We start from the raw sequence: 16,644 nt of genomic DNA, 5'->3' as shown, positions 1-16,644 counted from the left end.
ACTCCCCTAATCACGGGATGGGCACATATCTGATCCCACACATATGCACCAGCCTGCAGGTGATGGCTGCTGGCAAATCACAGTGTGCTACTGGACTACCTCCCTTGCTACAGGGCAGGCAAGTGCTCCTTGAGTGTATGTCTGCATTCCTCATGGAATCACCAGTTGTTTGGATATACATCAGACTTACCTGGGCTGAAAGCTTGGAAATCATCCTTAACTCAAAAAGGATAGCCTGCTCGCCTTAGCATGTATGACAAAGTCATTGTAAAAAGTGGCTTTGTACTGGCCATTTCTTGCTTGTCCTGTCTCCAGTGTTTTATCTTTCTTTTTCTCCCCTCTACTTCTCTAATAAACTCATGTGTTACAAAGCATTCAAGCAGGAAAGTGAGTTCTGTGGAGGATGAGGTTTTGGCCATTGCCTTTTAGAAGCACAAGCTGCTGGTTTCACTCAATTTTTATCATATACACAATGTTAAACAGGCAGCACAGCCAAAAATCCCCACCCAAAACCACTCCACCTTAAAAATAAAAGCTAGAACTGACCACACATCATACTTTTACACTTAGATGTTAAATTTGTATGTCCTGCAGTTACAATCTTACCTCTGAAGCACAGAAGGTCCAAGTAAAGTATTGAAAATGCTTCAGCTTCCTCTTTTTCACCTTTGTAATAGAGGTGATAAGGTACAAAAGTTCTGAAGAGAAGCAGCTGAACATTGAATGTTTTGAAAAACCCAAGTTCCTTAAGCTTTTGCTTTGATGGAAAACAGTGGGGGTCAATTTAACAGCAATATTATATATCCAGACATTCTAATTTTAGTTTTCAGAAAGACAAGTGTAACTTCACAGGGTCAACACAACTCAAATTTATTCCTAGTTTTTGTAAGCAATTTGTTTAAGTCAGATAATGCAACTAGGATTAGAGGAAAACTGTGGTCTTGCAGGTCAGTGGCATAGTCTTCACTACCAACAGACCCAAATCATCTGCCTGACTGAACGATAGTCAGTCAGGAGACTTCAGCTCCCAAAATAATATCCAGTAAATCCACCCATGAAAATGGCTCATTCAATTCTCACAGTAAATCACAGTTTCATAATTTAACTCATGGCAACAGTAACAAACTATTTACTGTTTCCACACCAGTGAAAGACACTGACAAGAATTAGAAACTGGGAAGCCAAGTTTGGAACTTATGTATCAACTGTTATGCAGGGATCTTTTTATTAGCATTTCTCCTGTATTAAACAGACCAGACTGATGCTTTACACATGTTCAAAAAAGGCTGTGCTTTAAGCATAACTACCTACCATTATTTTAAGCTACCAAAACCAATGTCAGCAATTGAGCCAGCAAATCTGGTGATATAATCCATGTACCAACCAGACTGTCAGAAAAGGAAAACAAGTCTTGTATTTGCCACAGTCATTCTCACATGCTGATGTTACACACGTGTTATTTCAAAAGACTCAAGCCCTTCCAAACTCCATTTCTTTACTATTCCCTCACATTTCCCTTTAAGGGGATGATACAATCTGTAGAACCATCTTTCAATCAAGAAATCAGCAGGGTCATTTCTCCTGAATAACTTATTTTGATAAACCTTTTAATTCCCTTGGTACTTGGCAAGTATTTGGCCATTGATCTGGTTGGTAAGAAGAGGATGGTACTTGTACTACTGTGTTTTAATTGAGGGAAGCATTAACCAAAATAAAAATGCAGAACAGAAACTAGGGGTTTTCATATTAAATACAGAAACACAGACAATACGTCTATGTGTCATTTTGCTGGTCTGTTTACTGTAGTGGATAACATTTCAACTCTTAACTCAGACCTGCCTCTCCCCAAAAATACATTTGTTTCCCCACACACTGTGTAAGAAACTGGGCCATACTCTTCCAAATATCTTCTACATACACAAATTGTAACACCTCAGAGAACATTAGGAAACAAATAAAACCAACCCATATTCAGACAGCTATACAGGTGTACACACATCCCAGAAAAACTATATAGCATAGCAATAGCAGAATGGATTTCCACCTGATTAGAAGAGGTTTTGTTCTTAAACAGGATGCCTGCATGTGATTAAACGATACTCATGCAGGACTGCTGGACCTGATGACTGCTGGAAAACAATATTCTTTTTAGCTCCTTTTGATGGCCTCCAACACTGGTTCAACCAAACAAGTTCAATGATCCTTTCAGAATGCTATGTAAGTTCTATTGACAATATAAGTAAATAAATGTAGGGTAAAAAATTCTCTGTGAGCTCTGGACCCAGAACTAGGCCCTAGGAAGTCAGCATCACCATGTATAATTCGGTGTAGTAAAAGCATCTCTCATTATCTTTCAACACCAACATGTAAGTACCACAGCAACAGACCAGTAGCTCAGCAGCACCCTCCATCTGGTAACATCACATTGTTAGGTGCTACCATCACCGCTGCATCATCCATGCTGACCTCATTCACGGTCCTACGCATCCCTGACACCCCTGCTCCACACTGCTCCAGCACTGGCTGCCACAGGGCCCTTCCTGTTCCCAATGGGTGGGCAGTGACTGTATCCCATTAGCAGAAAGAGGGAAGTGCTGCTGACAGTTTATGGAAACTTTCCTTTTCCTAGCCCATCAGCAATAATTCATGCCATGGAGATGCCTTTTCCAGCAGCAGTATCATTAAAAGGACATCATCCATCGAGATGCCGAAAGAAAACAAATCAAGGGAGGGCTAATAAAAATGATTTACAGTGTTTGAAACCTTTCTGCACCTAGCAAAACGTTTGATGAAAGAGAGGAGTAAGTAGAGATTTCCCAGCCTTCTGTTTAGATCAACTTAAGGTACTGGCAAAAGTGATTTTTTTTAATCTTGTTAAGAAAATGGACAGAAATGCCAATGGCAAATTCTGCTTTCCACAGCAAGATTTCTCTTTGTGCTTAGAACACAGCCCTGGTTACCCCCATATCCAAACTTGCTTATTTATGATTAAAGCTCAGATATCATCAAACTGCTCAGTACTATACCACTTTCTCTGAAATGCACAATAAATTGCAATGAAATGTTCTTACATCTCAGAAAGCCCTCTTTTTCCTTTAGAAAAAATTTATTTACACATTTTCATATAACATCTTTTGTTGACATTCTGCAAACAATACTATCCAATAAGGTGCCGAGTTTTTCTTCTTGCGGAGTAACTTTGTACATCTGCAGAGAAAGAAAACCATAAAACATGTGTAAGGAAGAAAAAAATTCATCACATGTCTTCTAAAAATATGTACCCAAGGTTTGCCCTTCTCCCACACTTTTTACACTGGAAATTTTAATCTTGTCATGACTGTGATATAAAATTGGGACTAAGGAACCAAGGAAATTCTGAAATGGCAAGACATAAAGCTAAGAAACTGAATGAGAGAAGCAATTTTAGCTCCACATGTTGTATGCTATTATTTGTCCAGTTTTATTCATGTCTCCCATCATTACTTTGACCAACATGATCAAAATGATTTAAGTTACTTGAATTTTAAGTTACTTGAAGTTAAACACATATGCTTCAAGATACTTATCTAGCATATGGTAATCTGCTAAGAGCACACATGCCCCAAAGCAGCTTCTAGCAGCTAATCAACACATTTTTAGTTCAGCCACCCATGCTGGGACTATTTATGTGCTTAAGATTATGAAACTGTTCAGGACTGGAAATTTATTTTTAATTAAATGAATATTTGCCTGAGAAAACAGGAAGCAAAGTGCCTGAATGGTAGGCAGCAATCTGGAATGTATTTTTATGTTCCAACTTCCTGACGATGCTAAGGATTTTAAGACTTAAAATTTATGCTGTTGGGGGTCTGACAACTAGAACTTCTTGCAACTAAAAAAATTGTAAGTAAGAAATGATCAAGTTCACTAAAACAGGCTTCCAGTTGTGCTAAAGAAATACAGACCCTAAGATAATGTCCACTTTTCTCTACACCAGTCATCTCTTTTGGCTACATACCTTTTTAACTCTGGCAGTGTCTGTTAGTTGGGGGAGTTCATTCAGAGAAACCTGCTGGCCTTCCACCTGAGTTACTATATCTCCCAGATTCACAGTTTTTTCTTTGTCCACAACCAGAACAATAAGCACCGCTGTGTCACTGTCTGAAATGCCAAACTTTTTAAATGCATCTGAAATCTAAGAAAGCATAAAAAATAAGAAAATATTATGAGTCACTTTCTCACTATATATGAGCAACCTTTTCAGCTACAGGGTCAAATAGACTAAGAATATAAACTGTCAGTTTTACATTAATGTAATTCTGACAAGCTACAAGAGATAACAACGTATTAGTGTTAATAAAAATAGCTGTGACTTCTATTAGTAGCCAGGTAAACAGTTTGTAGAATCATAGAATAGTTAGAGTTGGGAAGGATCTTAAGATCGTCTAGTTCCAACCCCCCTGCCATGGGCAGGGACACCTCCCACGAAACCATGTCACCCAAGGCTCTGTCCAACCTGACCTTGAATGAATAAATCTATTTAGTTTGGCTGCATGGATCTTGGCAACCTTGTCTGACAATAAAAGACATTTGTTCAGTAAATCTTACATTGTTGTTTGGTGAAAGGCTGAAAATAATTTCGGCATTGAGAGTTCTGGTTTTCATTTTACCTATCCTGTGCAGATGAACAGCTTTGTTGGCCGCCACAAGAATTTGAAAAGGATCTACAATCTGTAAAACACAACGAAGAAGTTGAACAGAAATTTAACTTCCTATTTTGAACTCTGAAAAAAATCCTGACCACTAAATTTTGACAGCATAAGTCTACCTCATAGAGGGGAGGAAACCAGTATTTTACTAGTTACTTTAGCAATTCTTGCTCTTCCAAAGTCATGTGATTATTGCCTGTGTACAGTTATACTTGACAGAGTCAAGACTATGCTCTCTCAATCAGGTTACTGAAATCTTTTGAAAAAAGAATCACATTAATAAATCTTCTGTCAGTAAATTGTCAGATTATTTTTTTTTCACCTTTCCTAACTACAGCTTTGATAATTCTAACAAAAAAGGCCAGATTCAGAAAATAGTTATGGGTTTAAATGAGAAAAAAGGCTCCAAATATTAGGTTTTGGACAGCATAATGCAATTAGTACTGCATTTCACAGATGGGAGCAGGTTTAAATAGCTCCACCAAGCAGGATGTGAAGTGAACCAAGGCGACAACTGTTCTGGCCAATCCTGCCAGGGCTTTTTATTTCACACAGATGAACCCTTACACTGTACAACACCGTAATGAAATCAGAGGAGGAGCATTTGCAGTGTATAGCAGCAACTCGTGTGACAAGTGATTACAAGCATAGGCTGCTCTTCACGGAGTTCCCATAGAGAAGGATTTCCACGCTGCATTTAGAACTGTAACGCAGTCCGAACGGGAGGTCATAGGCACTCAGGCATTCACTCACCATGGCAGGGTTTATTAATGCTCCTTCGATGGACCCTTCCATGGCCTTCTTCCTTAGAGCAGCTGCATTTTTCACGTGGTTGAAGAGGAGGATGGTGACTGTGCAGTCAGGGAACAGCTCCAGCCCATGCGTTAACTCCATCCTGCAGGACCAGCCCGGGAGCGTCCGGCAGCACCAACCCTACACCATTTACCAAAACAATGAACGAACACGCACCCGCTCCTGTCCCGTATAAAACACAGTTTCAATAACACCATTCACAGATGGTTTTTAAAGTCTCCCGGAGGGCAAGCCCCATGCGTGCGGCTCCACGGCCGGAGGCAGGCCGCACCTCCCGACCCGCCCGCCGGTCCCCTCATCCTCCCGGCCCGGCAGCCACCAACCGCGCCTGGCTCCTCCTGCCCTCCCGTCCCGTCCTGGCCTGGCCACCTCTGCCCCTTACCACCCCCCACCGCCCCTCGCCGCTCCTCACCGCCGCCCGCCGAGCACCACAGCCGCGTCCCCCACCGCCAGGCCCCACCTCCCGCGCCCAGCCCTTCCCGGAAGGGCGGCCCCTTCCCAGCCCGGCCTTCTCGGCGCGGCGGCGGCAGCATGGAACGGTCGGAGGCCTACGGCTTCTCCGCGGTCATGAGCGGCGCGTTCCTGCTGTCGTGCCTGCTGTTCGCGGCCGTCAATCGCGGGCAGCGCGGACCCTACATGGACGAGGCCTTCCACGTCCCGCAGGCACAGGCCTACTGCCAGGGACGCTTCCTGCAGGTGCTGCGCGGAGCCGTGCCAGTCAGAGCGATGCTTTGTATGAACGTGCCCTGGGCGTTTCGAAAAGAGAATACTTTGTGGTCGTCGTTGCCCCAAACGCTGCTTTCTGCTTCTTGGTGGTGCAGGATAGGGAGTGTTCAAATATTCTAGTGTAGTAATGCCAGCAGTGCACCAAGCATCCAAGCTAAGAACGGGGAGCGGGTGGGCATGCTGTGGCATACCCCGCTGTGTGTCTCAGGTCCCTTTTCTGTGTGATAGCAGCCCATAACCTGTTTCTTGCTCCACTTTGCAGTGGGACCCGATGATCACCACACTGCCGGGCTTGTACCTGGTGTCGGTGGGAATAGTGAAGCCTGTGGCATGGCTCTGTGGATGGACGGGAAGCGTGGTGTGCTCTACAGGGATGCTCAGGTTTATTAACCTGCTTTTCAGTGCTGGGAACTTCTATTTATTGTATTTACTTCTGTCCAAGATCCATCAGAAGAATAAGGTATGGTGAAAGTAGAATTACTTTTATGTACTCGTACATTTTATACACTTGTACAAGCAATTTTGGTACCTCAGTGTATGTTTTGCTATGTATGTGAGCAAGCTTTATGTAACTGCAAGTACTACTACCAGTTCGGCCAAGGAGGCATGTTCCTTTTTCCATTTTTTTGTTTTGATTTTTTTTTTTTAATCTTTTTTCTCTTTCAGGATGCAAACCTCTAAAAATTTACTCTTGTAACGATAAGTAGCCCCATTGAAATAAAAAAGTTACTGTCCAAAGGTCTGAATGCTCATCTAGTTGAAATTGCTTCTGACTTTCCAGAAAATTTCAGCCACTGAATCCTGAGTGAAGCCCTGTAAGCTATGTTTAAACTAAACTCTGTTCTTTGGAAAGATACCAGGTTTCATACCAGTATTTAGAACCAAAGAATAATTCAAGTTGCAAAGTGGGGAATAATTCAGGGCAGAAAGGACCTTAGAAGATCCACCCTTCAAGCTCAAAGCAGGCCACCCCTGAGGTCAGATCAGGTTGCTCTCTGGGCAACCTGCTCCATGACTGACTGCCCTCACAGTGGAAAAGATTTTTCTTACATCCAGTCTGAACCTCTCAGTTTATGCCTGTTGTCCCTTGCTCTTCCACAGTGTACCACTTTGAGGAGCCTAACTCTTTCAGCTGGTGATATTCTCAGGTATTCGTAGGCTGCTGTTCAGTCCTCCCAAGCCATCTATTTTCCAGACTGGACAAGGCCAGCTCCCACAGCCTCTGCTCTTCGAGCATATGTTTCAGTCTCCCACTGTCTTGGTGGCCCTCTGCCATTGCTTCAGTTTACTGGTGCTTTTTTTATATCACAGGGCACAAAATTTTCTGTGATATTGTAAGTGCAGCCTAACAAATAAAGAGGGATAATCACATCCTTTGATCTGCTTCTATGCTCTCTTGTTGATGCAGTCCAGGAGGCTGTTGCTGTTCCATCCAGGCAAGCTGCTGGCTCATGTTCACTTCATTATCTGCCAAGACCCCCAGGTCCCTTTCCACAGAACAGCAGATCCTCAGCTACTCTGTGTCTAGCCTCTATCAGTGTGGGGATTTCTTCCTTTTCAGGTGCAGGAATTTGCATTTGAACTCATTGAATTTCATAATGTTTCTGTTGCCCCATTCCTCCAGCCTGTCTTCATCACTGTGCTTGGCAGCTCTGCTCTTCAGCCTGGTCCCACCAGTTTAGTGTCATTTGCAGACTTGATGAGAGTGTACTCTTGCTGCCTTTGGGTCATTGATAAAGATGTTAAAGAGGACAGGTTCCAGTATAGATCCCTGTGTTACTCTGGTTGTTACTCTTCTTTGGGTAGAGTGTGACTAGTTAACCAGCCAGCCAGTTCTTACCTTTGACCACCCATCCAGACCGTAACAGTTCAACTTGGGCATAGGAATATTGTATATTTAAAGTGGTGGAGAATCCACCACTGCAGCAGGTAAATTGTTTCAGTGATTAATGGCCTATTCAAAATCTTTCACCGTAGTCAAATTCTTCAGTTTCACTTTTAACCATAAGAACATTTTTTCCTGTTCTCTGATAACTGAAGAATTCCTTTAAGGAAAATTTCTTCTGATGTATTTTCTTAAGGAAGACTCTTCAATTTTAAGCACACAGTAAGACTATACAGAATTGAGTCAAATTCAATAATTTTTTTTTTCACTTTTGGAACACTTAATCTTATGCTTTGAAGTGGAAATACAAATGTAAGTAAACAGTAGTCTTAAGAGTTAGAAAATGTAGTTGCCTTGTTGGTTTTGAGCTCAACATTTTCTGTATTTCTCTTTTCTGTAAGGTGATGACTGGCTGTTTCACCCCATGCTGCATCATTCAGAAACATCATGCAACATTTTTTAATGTTGTGAATTGTATTTCATCATGTAGTGAGTGGGTTAATTGGGAGGAGCTTTTAACTGCATGGTCTCCTACCTTCTTTGAAGTTTCTTTTCTAAATCACAAATTATAATGAGGATAAACAGTAAAAGCTGCACCAAAGATCAGAAACTTTGAACGGGCCACTCTGTGGACTGAATTCAAAAGAGGCAAGAGTAGAAGCATGAAATGATGTGTTCTGCTGTCTCACAAACAAGCAGAATCTTGGTGATGAAATTTCAGGGGCATAAAATGTTGGTTTGTTGGTCGTTTTCTTTTTTCTTGGCCCATTAGCTATTTTATCCGAGATATGGGAGCAGTTAGACTCCTGCAATGACCTTAATGACACAGATATGTGAACAGCTGACATATGAAAGAAGTTGGTGTATTTTTGTTGCTGTGTTTTTAACTCACCTGCAGTAATGTGCTGTACTAACGTTGTGTGGTCTGACACTCTGCATTAACATAGCAGGAGGTTAACAAAAATACAGCCTGTGTGCTTCTGTAATAATGGAGCCAAAGAGCATAAGAGATATTATATTGTGTTAATGGAATTCTCAAGAATTATATTTGGGATTAGTTGTTTGTTTTATGTTATTTTTATTGGACATTTTTAACCACATTTTTCTGCTTCTTCTCTAGGCTGTGTCTGGCTTCCAGAGAATCTTGTCTACGTTAACGCTTGCAATGTTTCCCACCCTTTACTTTTTTACATTCCTTTATTATACAGACCCAGGATCAGTATTTTTCACACTTTTCGCCTATTTAATGTGCCTTTATGGTAACCATAAAACTTCAGCTCTCCTTGGATTTTGTGGCTTCATGTTTCGTCAGACAAATATTGTGTGGACAGTTTTTTGTGCTGGAAATATCGTTGCAGAGAAGCTAAATGAAGCCTGGAAGACAGAGTTACAGAAAAAGAAAGATGAAAAGATTTCTTCCAGGAAAGGATCATTTTCAGATTTGATGAGAGTATTGCAGTTTCTCATCAAATACCTCACATCACCTAAAAACTTAGTTACACTTACTGTTTTAACTTGGCCATACATCATATTAGTCACTGGGTTCTTTGTCTTTCTCTTCATCAATGGTGGAATAGTTGTTGGTGACAGAAGTAGCCATGAAGCCTGTTTGCACTTTCCTCAGCTGTTCTATTTTCTGTCCTTTACTGTCTTTTTTTCATTCCCTCATTTATTGACCACTTCTAAAATCAAGAAATTCCTTCTGTCATTACGAAAGCACCCTGTGCAGTACAGCTTAATCACTGCCATCTCTTTATTCCTGATCTGGAAATTTACCTATGTTCATAAGTATTTACTAGCAGATAACAGACATTATACATTTTATGTCTGGAGAAAAGTCTTCCAAAGACATGAGCTTGTAAAATATGTATTGGTTCCAGTCTATATATTTTCTTGCTGGAGTTTTGCTGATACACTAAAATCAAAACCGATATTCTGGATCTTGATGTATTTTGTATGTTTACTAGCAGTCACAGTTCCTCAAAAATTGCTGGAATTTCGTTACTTTATTTTGCCATTCTTAATATACAGACTCAATATTCCATTTCCATCTCTATATAGACAGCTTCTGGAGTTGGCTTTTTATATTGCTGTGAATGCCACAACTTTATATGTTTTTCTAACCAAAACATTCCAATGGCCAAATAGTGATGAAATCCAGCGGTTTATGTGGTGACCTTTTCTTTCCCAGTATATTTTGCATTATGTGAAGACTTTTTTCCCCCAGTTGGAATTGGGGAAGTAAGCTGTTTGCTTATATTGTTGCAACTGAATGTGAGATCTGGTATGTTGTCATGTGAAGGTATTCCATGTATTGAATTTATGAGCTCCTGGAATTAAAACATTCAATACGAAGGGGAATTTGAGCACATCTTTCTGTAATTTATGTGAAGTAAGAGAGATGTTTACAGTGATTTTTCATTATAACAAAATACTATATAACATTCTCTTGAGGATATGACAATTTGTAAGTATGTTTCAGAGGCTTCTCTTTAAAACTAAATATTTTGGTGTTTAACATTTTTGTTACCTCTGCATATTTGCTGCTTGGATCAGGCCATTTCCATCTAGGTTTGCTGGCAGGCAAGGTATGAACCACTACTAAAGTATGTTTTCAAAACCTCCTACATGCCACTGAATTATCATGATTTTTTTTGTCGATAAATGCTTACATTGGTTTTGCAAGCAGAATGTAGGCTCTTAAATCATTAAAGCAGTTTGAAAATTTTATTTCAAACTGATACTTAGAAAATACCGTGGAGGCTGTGTGCATGTACCTTCTTTGGGGGAATAAGTGTTATTGTACAACAAAAGATAAATTGCAGTTGATAATGTGACCTGTTAGGAGGGAAGTAATATATATACGTCAGACTGAAATGTGTCGTTACACAGTGGAATGCAGCCTAATGAATACCCTTTTAAATCATCAAGCTTTTATGTCCTGAGGTTCTGTGTTCACAGGTTTGTACTGATGTAGGATCTGAGTGCAGTCCCCAGTTGAACTGAGTGTTTCTAAGATCTTTGACATGTAATCTTAAAGAAATACTAATGGCATTACTGAATTGTTCTTTTAAATGGTTTTCATATATATACAGATCTAATGGAACTAGGGAATATATTTTGTATTACAAAGGTAAAATACAGTGTGTGTATATATATATTTTTAAAAGCATCTAGTGTATTATCTTGAGAATAAAAGAAGGCTGTAATGGTTTCTGGCTGTAAATGACTTTAATTAGGCTCAAAAATATTTGATTGCTTAAAGTTAACTATTAAGCTGTTTTATAAATATAACTAAACCATGTGGCAGGGGAGGAGATCCAAAACTTTGCATGCTGTGTAGCATTTTTAAGTTCTTTCTTGTTCTGTAATTAAAAGACAGCTGACAAATCCATGCAAACCTATTGTACTATTGCCATGCTAGTCACTCTGAAATGGAATTATTTCTCAAAAAGTCAGTACTGTGGAGTTATTTACTCACATTATGTCATGGGTTTTTTCATTTTTCTTTATCAATCAATGATATCAATGTCCTGGCTCTGATTCCCTACCTGTGCTAACTATGAAGAGTGTGGTTAACTCAGATTCTCCTGCCCAATGTCTTTGCAGCTCTGTTTCTTCTAAGGGAACCTTAAAATCACTTTTCAATGAGTAGGTTTATTTATATTGAATTTAAGATGTTTGCCAGGTCACTGTAGCCAGTATGTTAGTTGTTGTGTGTACCGTAGGGAAAGCCATTTTTGATCACTCCGTATTTGATTGATCAAGCTGAAGGGACAAGAGAAACCTGAAATGGGATACTTCGGTTCTTTCAGGGTCCAGGATATTATCTTGTGTTGTAATTTTAGTATGACAGTTTTGGGAAGGGAAGCCTTGCATGCCTTCTGCTTCCAATTTTGGTTTTGTATGCCATGCTAGGAAAAATGTAAACAAGGTAGAGAGCATCTGCATGTTTCAGTACAAGTTCATTTGTGTCCTGAAATATTAGTAGTGAGTGAATTGGAATGATAAAATGGGAAGTGATGTGGGTCTGGTCAGAATTGTGAATTGCCTTCTAGATCTGTTTGCTTGTTTGACTTTATGAAGGGGAGCAGATACTCATATGCTTGAGAAGATTTAAAAATTCCTTACATACTCCATCAGTGTTTTGTCTTGTCCAGCATGTCTTTTGATACTGGTATCTGAATGCCTCCAGTTATTAACACTGTTAAGAGACAACGCTTATGCTTCCTACTTACTCTTAACTGAGATAGCAGCCATGTTTCAAGTTAGAAGAATTGAGTTTAAATGTATACAGTTTTAATACATTTATTTTGTGAAGAAAAGCTAATATAAAACGCCCCGACATTTAGAGCACAGTACCTTTTTAATAAGCTCCACATCACAAGATGTTAGAGAAATTACATGTAGACAGATGTCTTTGAACTGTTGGGTTTTTTTTAAATCAATATTATAAGCTGGTATAATATTATACCATGGGATTTATATTAGGAGTACAATTATTCTCAAAATATTATCAAAGCTAATTTTAAAGCAAGCTGACTGGCTATAAGCTTAAATTAAAGTGGAAAGTCCATGAATTAGTAGAACATGAAATAATTTATTTTTAGAGTAAAGGTGTGTTTTCACTTTTGGTGATGAACCACAGTGAGTTTGCAGGAAATGCTCAATGTCAGCTTGATTCTGTCTCAGAAATCAAGATGGTTGTAATTATATCATTATTAGTCATAAAGGGCTGCAAATTCCATCAACATCTCTTAGAAATTCAAGAAATATCAGTTAGAAGTGTTTAAAACTAGGTACTGGAGTTAGTTAAACATGCTTTAAAATGTTGGAGCAAGTATCGTAGATATTAAAGAGAATTTCTTTACAGTGAGGGTGGTGCGGTGCTGGCACAGGTTACCCAGAGAAGCTGTGGCTGCCCCATCCCTGGCAGTGTTTAAAGCCAGGTTGAACAGGGCTTGGAGCAACCTGGTCTAGTGGAAGGTGTCCCTCAGGGGGTTGGAATTAGATGAGCTTTAAGGTCCCTTCCAACCCAAGCCATTGTGCGTTTCTATGATTAAATGATCTTTTGGAAAATTGATTTTAATATTTTGCTCTGGAAATATTTCCATTGTGTTTGTTCATAATTTATTCTTCTTGAAGGCTTGCAGAAAGGACTGTGTTTATCCTGGATTACATTGCCAAAGTCTTCTAGTTTCAGTAGAACCGTAGGTTAATTCCTTAGCAAGTGTCAGTTGGCAATGAAATTACTTACAACAGCATGAAAATGATAATTGTAAATTTTATTAATCAGCTATCCATTTAGATAAAAATCACACTCATTTGTAATGTCCAAGGTGAAAACAAAAATAGCATAGCCAACTTTTCTATAATCACTGGTTAAAAATAAAGGCTCAGGTTCAGTTTTTCTTGGACAGAAAGACGATAATTTTTAATGTCTGTCAGAGTAATAGAGAGCTGAACAGCCACAGCATGGCTGAATTGGTTTGAGGTGGGAAAAAATCACCACAAGTAATTGAATGCATGGGTTTTTCATTTTAGTTACAAATATGTTGTTATTCAGGAAGATAGGAAGTTTGTTTGATACTCCTGTATGCTGTGAACTGTGTTTTCTGTTATTCATTTGATAATGCGGTATGTTGTGAACTGTATTCTGTTATTCCTGAGCATTCTGTTTTTCATTCTTTTTAAGTTCTTTGTCACGTGTTCGTGTTCAAGACTAGGATAAATTTTACACAGAAGCACTGTGTACCCGCTGAAATATTTTTCTGTTACTTTCCTTGTGAGTAGACAAATCAGATGAATTGTTCAGTATATTGTCGTAAGAAGTATTCTGTATTCTCTGGGGACAGAGTTGCTATTTGCCCTATTAATACAGATCTGATTGTTTTGGTTTCACAAGGTGGCAGTCTTGTGCCATCTTGTTGAGGTGACCAACTGGTCAATGTGAAGCTGCTTGATATAACGGCAGGGGTTTCAGCAGGACTGTTTCTGAGAAAATATTTTTTTTAAGTTTTCTTAGAAATCTTAAAAGTCTCTCATGGCTGATTGCTTGTTTTAGTACGTGTTTTAGCTAAAACATCCTTGTATTTAATTTTAAATATACATCATACATTAAGTTTTAGGGGGAGAGCAAGTTTTGCTCATCTTTAAAGTGTCCTATTTTGACTTTTTTTGGTATTTGTGGAAATGTCATGTCTGGTCTGAGAGAACAATATGAAACTTGAGAGCTTACTGTTGACATGATGTCACTGTTTAAACAATGTAGTTGCTTAGAAAATTAGCAGATTTCCTTCTGCTGTTTGATTATTAAATTTCACAGCATCCTTGTTTTCTTCACATGCTCATTCTATTGATTGCTGTCTAAAAAGAACAAAAATTGGAGGACAAATTGAGGAAAGCAGAGTAATTGTACTTTGAGACAGACACATGGTGATTTTCTGAAATACTCTTTTTAGCTGGATGTTGTACATACCAAATGCAAATACTCCAATGTCTGCTGGCCCTATGGTAGTTGACATCCTGCATTTTAAAGGCGTCATCTGGATTTTGTGAAATGAAAAAGGGTAAAGCCAGAGTGTGTGAAAATTACCGATTCCAGTTATCTCCAATTCTTTGACTGTATCATTGCCCTATTTTTTTGTTCCCCTGAAATGCTTTGCTGTCCTTGCTTATCTCATATGAGATAGGATATGGATTTTGGTTTTGATTCAGCACAGTTTGTATGCCAGCTAAGGCATCTTTTATGGAAAAACATCCTTCTTAAAAGAATGCTGTAGATAGATGCAGATAATTGGTTTTACTAAGAAACATCATTTTGCAAACAAAATGAATCTCTCCACGAGAGATTGCCCCTAGCTAGCAGTGTGTAGCTAAAAAGCTCTTAATTTGCAAGTTTTTGTGCTTAAGTTCAGAATATGCTCAGGACCTCATGCTGTTCCTTCCACTTCAGGGGTATTTGGGATATGAGGTGCAGGAAGCAAGAGGAAAAAGATTTGTACAGATGGTTGTCATTGCAGTGCTGCCATAGCTAAGACTGCAACACTACCAGGAGCAGAAATGAGTGGGGTGCTTTGGGGGGTTTTGGGGCACTGCTGTATTTAGCAGTGCACTGTGACTTACTAAAGCAAGTGGTGATACGGGAGAGTAGTTTGTCATACGTGACTGGTAATGTCTTCTCCTGCTGGAAGGAGAAGCTGCTTATTGCTGGATCTGGCCCCAAAAACTTGGGAGCTAATTGGTTTGTTAAAAGATGTTTTGGATCTGTAAATAAAAACTGTTCTTTACTGTGTTCAAGACGTGTTGTGAAATTCAATTTACTTGAATTGCAACCAGGTGTCAGGAATAGGGGAGGAGTTCCTGCCATTTTCGCATTGCTTGTTGCCCAGATACTCCAGTGTTTTTATAAGGCAAAAATTGTTGTATCTTAAAAAATAAACACTTTTAAAGAAATGTCTTCATATGTGCTTTATATACTGCTTTTAAGTAGATGTAAATTAATATTGCATGCATTTGATTCAAAGTGGCATGAACTCATATTAATAGTAGCAGTGTACACCTTCTCAAAGATATAATTGCAAAGTTTGTGCCCTAGCTACCTTCAGATCTTCTCTAATGAGACCAGATTTCCACGTTTTCATATCAACCCTCCTAAAAGTATTGTCATAGAAGTAATCTTGTGAACATAAAATGCAAAAGGAATGGTTATGTTGATTATTACTGAAGAGTCTGTAATTTCAGGACACTGCTTCAGATGTGCAAATTTAATACATGTAAATCATGCTGCATTTTCCTGTGTTCCCATCAGATCTCAAACAAAGCATTCCCTGGCTGAATTGAAATTTAAATGACAAGCTTGGAAACAACAAAGGAGACAGTCAGGAATATCACCGATTTTAGACACAGCGCTTCACCCTCTGGGTCAGTGCTGAGCAAATGCCGCAGCACTCTTAGTGGGTGGGAGTAAGCACATCCTAACTATAGTGCTGGCAAAGAGTAGTGTAGGTGTTTTATATCCAGTGTTTTCTTTGTTGCGTATAGGATTCCTTGCTCACTCCTGTGCACTCCTGTGTCACACTGTAGCACTCTATAATTTTCATTACCAAGAGGGTTATTCTACATCAGCAGTCCACTGAGATAGTGGTGAAGGTGGGAATTCATCTGAAAGATATCTTGTCAAACTACCTTTTAGTGCCATCTATTTGCTAGAGCACAGCCTCTTTGGGCAGGGCACTCACATGAGCTGGGGAAGCCTCAAATCAGAGATTTTGGCCAGAATGAACCATGTTTGAGATGATTTTGCTGGCAGCCACTCTGCTAGCTAAATTTGAAACATTTCAGCCCGATTCAACGTGTTAACTTGGCTTTAATGTTTCAAGAAGCCTTGTGGAATAGCATTCCCTGTCCAGGTCCAGACCCCAGGAAAAGAACCAGGACCATGACAAAGGAAAAGGAAATTATTTCCTGGCTATAGAAAAGAGTTGTATTTATGTTGCTAAAAATGTACGGATGCACATTTGCTTCAATAAC

At 39.4% G+C, this 16,644-nt stretch overlaps 2 protein-coding genes across 3 annotated transcripts in view; one reads left to right on the top strand and one right to left on the bottom strand.

The window, feature by feature from the left end:
* Nucleotides 1-3,087: 3,087 nt before the first annotated feature.
* Nucleotides 3,088-5,971, bottom strand: TPRKB (TP53RK binding protein). The gene is made up of 5 exons (XM_057417830.1): nt 5,949-5,971; nt 5,442-5,663; nt 4,588-4,710; nt 3,998-4,174; nt 3,088-3,207 (listed from the first exon to the last, which is right to left on the bottom strand). The coding sequence occupies exons 2-5, from the start codon at nt 5,580-5,582 to the stop codon at nt 3,121-3,123; spliced, it is 528 nt and encodes a 175-aa protein (XP_057273813.1). The 5' UTR covers nt 5,583-5,663; nt 5,949-5,971; the 3' UTR covers nt 3,088-3,120.
* The window catches only part of ALG10 (ALG10 alpha-1,2-glucosyltransferase), a 42,742-nt gene continuing 32,059 nt past the window's right edge, over nt 5,962-16,644 (top strand). Inside the window, exons 1-3 of one of the 2 annotated variants that reach the window (XM_057417826.1) lie at nt 5,962-6,197; nt 6,490-6,687; nt 9,233-12,036. In XM_057417826.1, the coding sequence (XP_057273809.1) occupies nt 6,033-6,197; nt 6,490-6,687; nt 9,233-10,288 (1,419 nt within the window). In that variant the 5' untranslated portion in view covers nt 5,962-6,032 and the 3' untranslated portion in view covers nt 10,289-12,036. Of the gene's footprint in view, nt 6,198-6,489; nt 6,688-9,232; nt 12,037-16,644 lie in introns of those variants that run through there. The other variant, XM_057417827.1, reaches the window with a different exon arrangement.

The sequence above is a fragment of the Pezoporus wallicus genome, unplaced genomic scaffold, assembly GCF_028554395.1.
Source record: "Pezoporus wallicus isolate ANWC-B61680 ecotype Strahan unplaced genomic scaffold, APGP_CSIRO_Pwel_v1 contig_5542, whole genome shotgun sequence".
Lineage (NCBI taxonomy): Eukaryota > Metazoa > Chordata > Aves > Psittaciformes > Psittacidae > Pezoporus > Pezoporus wallicus.
Note: the sequence above shows the minus strand (reverse complement) of the source record. Positions and strands in the feature narration are given on the sequence as shown.

Bases quoted from the DNA above. Each gene is read 5' to 3' on its own strand.
- TPRKB (XM_057417830.1), bottom strand. From the start codon at position 5,582: ATGGAGTTAACGCATGGGCTGGAGCTGTTCCCTGACTGCACAGTCACC. The intron at 4,711-5,441 runs GTGAGTGAATGC...TGTGTTTTACAG, and splicing joins CATTAATAAACCCTGCCATG to ATTGTAGATCCTTTTCAAAT. The intron at 4,175-4,587 runs GTAAGATTTACT...ATGCTTTCTTAG, and splicing joins GCCTTTCACCAAACAACAAT to ATTTCAGATGCATTTAAAAA.